General features: G+C 47.6%; 1 protein-coding gene across 1 annotated transcript; it reads left to right on the top strand.

The window, feature by feature from the left end:
* The first annotated feature begins 427 nt into the window (after nt 1–427).
* On the top strand, nt 428–5,995 carry PIM3 (Pim-3 proto-oncogene, serine/threonine kinase). Its single transcript, XM_032782663.2, has 6 exons — nt 428–1,332; nt 1,754–1,863; nt 2,023–2,073; nt 2,459–2,822; nt 4,082–4,258; nt 4,376–5,995. The coding sequence occupies exons 1-6, from the start codon at nt 1,248–1,250 to the stop codon at nt 4,558–4,560; spliced, it is 972 nt and encodes a 323-aa protein (XP_032638554.1). The 5' UTR covers nt 428–1,247; the 3' UTR covers nt 4,561–5,995.
* Nucleotides 5,996–7,194: the final 1,199 nt, after the last annotated feature.

Below are 7,194 nucleotides of genomic sequence, written 5' to 3'. Positions count from 1 at the left end.
GAAACGGCGGGCACAAATGAAGCTATAATAGGCAAGGGAGTAGGATGTGTTGTTCCGGTGAACGCTGTGCTATAAATAAGCCGGTTTCTAAACGGTGTTTAGGCGGCTTCATCAAAGGCGCAGAATGGATACAGCCCTGCCCCTTCCCGGTGTCCCCACAACGGTGATCATGGCGGCTGCTGCTGCTGATCTTTCCCCTTATCTCCCTCCCACCCCAGCGCCAGACGCAGTGTCTCTGCTCGGTGCAGAATAACCTTTCCCCAACGCAGCCCAGAGAAAGGAGAAAGGCGCGCCCAGGAATTCCCGCTCTGCGCGCCCGGCCCCATTTTAGCATATGCAAACGAACCCTCTTCCTGATTGGCTAAGGCTCGATACTCCCCCCCTTTGAAAAGGTGGCCCTTCATTGGCTGACTGAAAAAGTTAATACGAATTAGAGATTCTTGCTCGCTCTCCCTCCTCTTTTAGCTAGTGTGTGATAAAAATTTCAGACAGTGTGTAACTCTGCGCGTCTATTACTACAAATAAGTAGTTCCAGCCCTTGTATTTACTGCGGGCTGGGACTCTGCAGTCCACGCCGGAGCCGGAGACCGCACGAAGACATCCCAGCGCGGTGTGCTTGACGGGAGGGGAAGTAATCCGACACGCACAGCGAGGTGTTTCCCACTCCCCCGCGGAGGGATATTTTGTCTCTTTTTCTCCGCACCAAAACATTGAGAGTTAAGAGGCAGCTCCTGCTGTAATAGAGCTCAGAAGTGAGCAGGCACCGAGAAGGTTGTGCTGCTACTGCACCGGGGTGACGGCTTCACTGCGGCGCTGGCTTGAATTCGCAATCACCCAGCGGCCCCGAGCAAGCGTCCTTCTAGTCGGGGCGGATTTTACCCACTTTCTCTGCAGCCCTGCTGGCATCTAGGGGCTGCGTTCAGCTGCGCTGGGAGAAGCAGAGCATCGCCCCCGTTATTGATTGCTTTTTGTCGAAGGGCTCCACGCCGCTTCAGCTTGGATTTTTTGTGGCTGTTTATTTCTGGAGGCGTCTGCCACCCTCTGCTACAACGTCAGCTGCTGCTGGTGGACCGAGGAGAGTAGGGCGGGAGCCAGGCAGCCGCTTCGTAGCTCCCCTCACGGAGCCGGGAAGGAGAGCACGACGTTCCTCTCCAGCAGCTCGTTAATTGTATAATTAGCCCGGAGGACACACTCTACGTTTCGCTGCAGGATCTCTTTCCTCCCCCTTCCCCCGGCTCCTCTGGAAGATGTTGCTCTCTAAGTTTGGCTCCCTCGCTCACATTTGCAACCCCACCAGCATGGATCACTTGCCCGTGAAAATCCTCCAGCCAGGTACGCAGCGAGCGACTCGCTAGTTGTGACCCAGCCGCGGTGCGGTGCCCGTCGCTTTTTAATGGGGAGTCTGCAAGCTCCGAGGATTTCTCGGCTGTCACATTCCCTGCTAGCGCGTCGCCGCGTAGGGATGGGCACAGCTCCCCTGTTAACTGGGTTGTTAGGGAAGAGTGCGCGGCGTCCGCGTCCCCCCCTCCAGCGGGGCGTGTTTGGATATTTTGGCTCTGGGTGGCGGCTTGTCGGATCGCTGCTGGCGTGCAGCGCAAAAAAAAAAGCCTGGTTTCCCCTTGCTCGCTATGTGCAGGTGTGAACCACCATGCGGCTCCCCTGGTGGGGCTTCCTCTCCCCTGCCTTGTGTCCTGCCTTCTTAATAGAGCGACTCCAACCTCTTTTTTTTTTTAATTTGTTTTCCCGTTTCTAGCGAAATCAGAGAAGGAGCCCTTCGATAAAGTCTACCAGGTGGGCTCCGTGCTGGGCAGCGGGGGCTTCGGCACGGTGTATGCGGGGACCCGGATAGCAGACGGCTTGCCGGTAAGGAGAAGAGGGGGCATTCATGGCTGCGTAGTTGTGTCTTGCTGTCTGCTCGGGGCGGCGTGTGCGTGGCTGCAGGGTTGCGCGTCGCAGCCGCCGCCGCAGAGCGGGGAAGGCTTGTCCCCACCCCGCTCTGACGGTGCCTTCTCTCTCCCCCAGGTGGCCGTGAAGCATGTGGTGAAGGAGCGGGTCACCGAGTGGGGCACCATTGTAAGTATTGGGGAGCGGGTGTAACCGCGCGGTGGGTGCGAGGGAAGCTGGGGGCCGGCAGTCATCCAGCCTGGCTATTGTTTGAGCGGCGAGAGGGCTGGGTCCCCCTCCCGCTGCTGTGTTGTTTACATCGGGCGGGGGGGATTTTGGCGGAGTTTCTTCCCCCGCCCCCCTCCTGACTGCGGCAGCCGCGGAGACCCCCAGGGGAGCGGCACTGGAGTTCCCCAGCCCCCGCGCTGCCGCGGGAGACTCCGTGCCCAGCGCGTGGGGTGGGTTTGCCTCTGCCCTGCGGAGTCTGCGTGCGGGGAAGGGAGGAGGCTGGCTGGTTTCCCGGCCTGGGCTGCCCGGTGAGTGACCGCCGCCCTTGCCTCTTTGCGCTGCCCAGAGCGGAGCGATGGTGCCTTTGGAGATCGTGCTGCTGAAGAAGGTGGGCTCCGGCTTTAGAGGGGTCATCAAGCTGCTGGACTGGTACGAGCGGCCCGACGGCTACCTCATCATCATGGAGCGGCCCGAGCTGGTGAAGGATCTTTTCGACTTCATCACCGAGAAGGGGGCCCTGGACGAGGAGACGGCCCGGGGCTTCTTCCGGCAGGTCCTGGAGGCGGTGCGCCACTGCTACACCTGCGGCGTGGTGCACAGGGACATCAAGGACGAGAACCTGCTGGTGGATCTCAGGACGGGCGAGCTCAAGCTGATCGACTTCGGCTCCGGAGCCATCCTTAAGGACACTGTCTACACCGACTTCGATGGTATGTGTCCCTCCCATCCCCAAAATGCCTCCGTGCGGGTGAGACAGCAAAACCCTGCGCCGGGGCTTACCCGATGCGCTCTCCCTTCGTGGTTGTTAGTCACCCTCAGCTCCTGAGAACAAGAAGGTGGCTCTGCAGCTGCAGTAGCTGGTAATGGATCTGCGGGTAATTTAAACTTGTGCACTGGAGGCAGTTGGGGGTGTTCTGTAGTGTAGGGAAAAAGCGATTCCAGGCAGTGACGCAGCAATTTATATTTCTCTGCTTTGGAAAAGGCATTTTTCCTAGAGAGCGATCTGTTTACATTGAGGCTTCACCAGCGCTAGGTGTTCTCATCTGTGTTGTGTGCAATGCATATATTTTGATTTCTAGTTTAATGACTTACTCACAACCCAGCTGATGCCTGCATTCCAGATTTAAAATCCTGGGGTAAAATATATGCCCCTTAAATGACTTAAATTTTTAAATATAGGGAAACTGAAATGCTTTTTGCACCTGGAGGGAAGAGCTGATTTTTTTTTTTTTTTTTTCCCCTCCTCTCCTTCCACCCTTTGCTGTGAGTGTGCCTGATATAGATGAGGGACTTTCCCCTCCCCTTCTCTGTCGTCAGCTGCTGCACTTAACATCTGTTTTGTTGTGAAACCCGAACCTCCTGGCCATGTGACCGTCAGCATCACAAATTCCGTTTTTGTTTGGTATCCAAGGAACAGCCTAGTGCCAAGGGAAGGCAGTTTCTAAGGGCCTTTTCAGAGAGCCAGAGTAGCCTTTTTTGATTATTCTGAAAAAAATTAATTTGGGAGCAAGTCTGTATTTTGTTCACACTGTCTTGGAATTGGATAAAGCCGATTAGTTGTATGTAATGAGGTAGACCTGAGTTTCACCTTCTGTTTCTCTTCTCGTTCTCCTTCCCCTGCCCCATCCCTGTTCCCTTTGTCCTTTTGTGTCTATTTTTGGTGTGATGCTGTAGACGCCACATGGTCAGTGAATGGAGCCATGCCTTAGTAAATAGTCATCTGATGGAAGCTGTGTTGTTCATCACAACAGAACAGCACAAGCTAATGGCCTAAATGTATGCATGGTGTAATTGTAGCCAGCTTCTCTGGACTTTCACTAGGGATGAATTTGGCCCACTATGATTTTTGAATATTTAGACTTTTTTATTCTTGTGTGGTTTGATATGAACGTGCAGCCCAACTAAAATGTTGGGGGAGGAGAGACTAAAAGTTTGCTGATGTTGGGGGGTGCTATTTTTTCATTTATAGGAACAAGAGTGTACAGTCCTCCAGAATGGATCCGATACCACAGATACCATGGGAGGTCAGCAACAGTGTGGTCCTTGGGAGTGCTTCTGTTTGATATGGTTTGTGGAGACATCCCTTTTGAACAAGATGAAGAGATCTTGAGAGGACGGTTATACTTCAGGAGACGAATATCACCTGGTGAGTTCAAACACACAAATATTACTAATACTTAATTTATGATAATGGGTGATTTTTCTATTTGAGGTTCTTTTTGCTTTCTAGTCTAATGTCATCTGTTTACCTCATCTGTTTCAGAATGTCAGCAGCTGATCAAATGGTGCCTTTCACTGAGGCCTTCAGACAGACCAACACTTGAACAAATTTTTGACCATGCATGGATGCACAAATCTGAAGTAGTGAAGTCTGAGGACTGTGACATAAGGCTACGGACCCTTGATACTGATGTATCTAGCACAAGTTCAAGCAATGAGAGTCTGTGAAACACTAAGGACCTCACGATGGGAGGGGAGCTACAAGCAGAAAGACCACAGTGCTGCTGCCAATACATAGGAGGGGCTAGAAAAATGCTTTCATTATTCTGTAGTTGAATCTTTGTCTGAGGGACTTGATTTTATTTTCCCCTTTTGCTGGTTTCTGCTTTGGAATGAGAAATTTCCTTTGGAAATGCTAATGTTTGGGAGTTGCAGGCCAGTACTTAGTCAAAAGACTGACCTTAAGAAAGCAGTGACCTCTTGAATACATGGTAAACTTTTTTGCTCTCATAGAGCCTGGACTAGATTTTTATTTGCTTTTGAGTGCCTTTTTGAAAGCTGCTTCAGTGGGACTTTCTTTTTTGAGCTGTGTATGTCCAAAGAAGATCCAGTTCATTATAGGATTTTGCTCCCTTTAGACTGAGTGCTGGAGGAAGCAGTTCCTATGATGCATTGGAGAACATGTTTGGTGATTGAATGAAGTAGTCCCATCCACTGGTGTTGGAATACTTGAACACAGACATTTCACTCCTTCCAGTCCCCGTCCCGCCTCCAAACCCACCTCTGCTGCTCCAAAATATTTCCTATAGCCTGCATACAAATATGAACAGATATATCAGCTTCCTCTCTCCCCCCCCCCCCCCCCCCCGAAACATTCGCTTTTGTTTTCTTTTATCATCTCTACCACTGGGCATGCAAAGCCCCTTTCTCAGTCTCACCCTCCCTCCACCCCTCTCCTTTTGTCAACCTGCGAGTCTTAAAGTATGTATGAGCATGTTAAATGCACAATCAATGCAATATTCAAGGACTTTACTTTTTTCCATACCTGTATAATGTGTTTCTGTAAATTTGGTTTTCCCATGTATTATACAGTTTGTTTGTTTTTTTAATTTATTTGTTTGAAGTTTTAGAAGACCTCCCACAGTTTCAGCTGTGGCTATTTATTTGCTTAATTTATTTGGTTAGAGTTATATTCAACACTGCTTTCCCCCTTCCCTATGGGAATTCTAGTGGTTTGCCCATGACACTCTTTTCTGCATTCCTGTTAAATTTTGTTTAAAAAACAAAACAGTTTTTTTTCCTGACCTTACCAGTTTCTGTTGGAAGATGGAAAATTGTTGTACAAAGTCTAATTTAAGGGAAATAGAATGACTTTTTAAAGTTTAGTATGCCTTTGTCTGGTATTCTACCAGTAATGTAAAGTAATGCTATTTGGAAAGGTTTTAAATTATTGACAATGTACAGTCTTTGTGTATTGGCTCTGGAAGGTAGGGTGGCAGAGTCATAAACATTAATTTATTTTAATAGCTGTGTTTCTGTGTTCTGGTTGCATTTGTGCAGCTTGGATTTGGATTTTTTTTCTTCTGTTTAACAGTGTGAAATGTATGGAGATCATATTTTTTATACAGGTATTTCAATTAAACTTTTTTTGTATATAAGAGTACTGTGTTGTGTGTGTATTCACCTATTTTCTTTTTCAAACTGGTCCTGTTTGTTTAAACACACCTACTTTGACTACATCTATGAACTTTCTTCAAAAATAAAAAATGGTGCTGCTAGATAGAACTTAATCACAAAAGGAATTCACCACTACCTCTGGATTTTTGAATAGGCTGGTACATCAATTGCTTTTAACATCCCCCTAAACCATAAAAAAAGCTTTTTCCTACTTAATTATGGATTATTGTTTCACAATTGGATGTAGTGGAAAGTAAACTTACCCCTATTTTGAGGGAGAGAGAATTTCTTGTACATCAATCTGTACAATGAGAAGTCCAAGAAAGGATGTTAGTTTCAACTAAAACATTTTTGAGAAACATGAATGCTTTTGATTCAGAGAAGCTAGCTAGCAAACTACTCACAATATTTCCCTTACTATTTCTAATTTTATGTTTGGAATCAAATGTGACAGCCCAGTTTCACATTATGTAGGCCTATAGTGAAGTCCAAACCTAGGGTAGTGATTGCCATGGAAACAGACATGAATATCAAATTCAGCCTTCCAGTTTAATTGACAAATCCGTTAATTGGGGTGGAGAGAAGCAGAAATGCCCACTTTTTGAAGCTTGCAAAGTTTTGACTACAGGATTCTGCCATTATAAAAGCCATGTTAGGTTACTATGTTGAAGGACTACTATGTAATACCTATGATAGTAAAAGTCAGGACTTAAACTTTTTTTCTTCTCTTCCTCCCACCCCCACCCCGCTTTATTTACCCTTCCTGGGAGCCCTATCTTCTGCCAGCTCATCCGCTGATATTTAGGTTCCCTGTGGGCATAAAATCAAGCTCTTGAGGTTGATAAGGTTAGACTCAAAATGCTACTGACTTGCAGGAGGTAAAGCAAAAGTGGGAAGGACACCTCCATTTTCTTGCAATTTTGTGATGGAAATGGTTATCAGAGGAGTGTAAGAAGCTCTTTCTCTTCATAAAGTGGATATTCTAATTATTTCAGTTGATCCAAGTAAGGAGAGTATCAAATCAGGTGTATCCCTCAATAACACCTCTTGTTCCAATAATCTAATGTGTGTATATTTGCCTTTCAATTTAAATGCTCCGAAAAGAATTGTTAGATGAAAATTCAGACTTTGTATGTCAACTCTAGTCACTAGGCAACTGACTTTACAGTTTGTATACAAAGTACA

This window comes from Chelonoidis abingdonii, chromosome 1 (genome assembly GCF_003597395.2).
Source record: "Chelonoidis abingdonii isolate Lonesome George chromosome 1, CheloAbing_2.0, whole genome shotgun sequence".
In the NCBI taxonomy this organism is placed as follows: domain Eukaryota; kingdom Metazoa; phylum Chordata; order Testudines; family Testudinidae; genus Chelonoidis; species Chelonoidis abingdonii.
The sequence above is the reverse complement of the archived record's forward strand: the minus strand, read 5'-3'. Positions and strand labels throughout refer to the sequence as shown.

Coding starts and splice junctions, on each gene's coding strand:
- PIM3 (XM_032782663.2), top strand. CDS start 1,248: ATGTTGCTCTCTAAGTTTGGCTCCCTCGCTCACATTTGCAACCCCACC. Junction 1,333..1,753: donor CGTGAAAATCCTCCAGCCAG/GTACGCAGCGAG, acceptor TCCCGTTTCTAG/CGAAATCAGAGAAGGAGCCC. Junction 2,823..4,081: donor TGTCTACACCGACTTCGATG/GTATGTGTCCCT, acceptor TTTCATTTATAG/GAACAAGAGTGTACAGTCCT.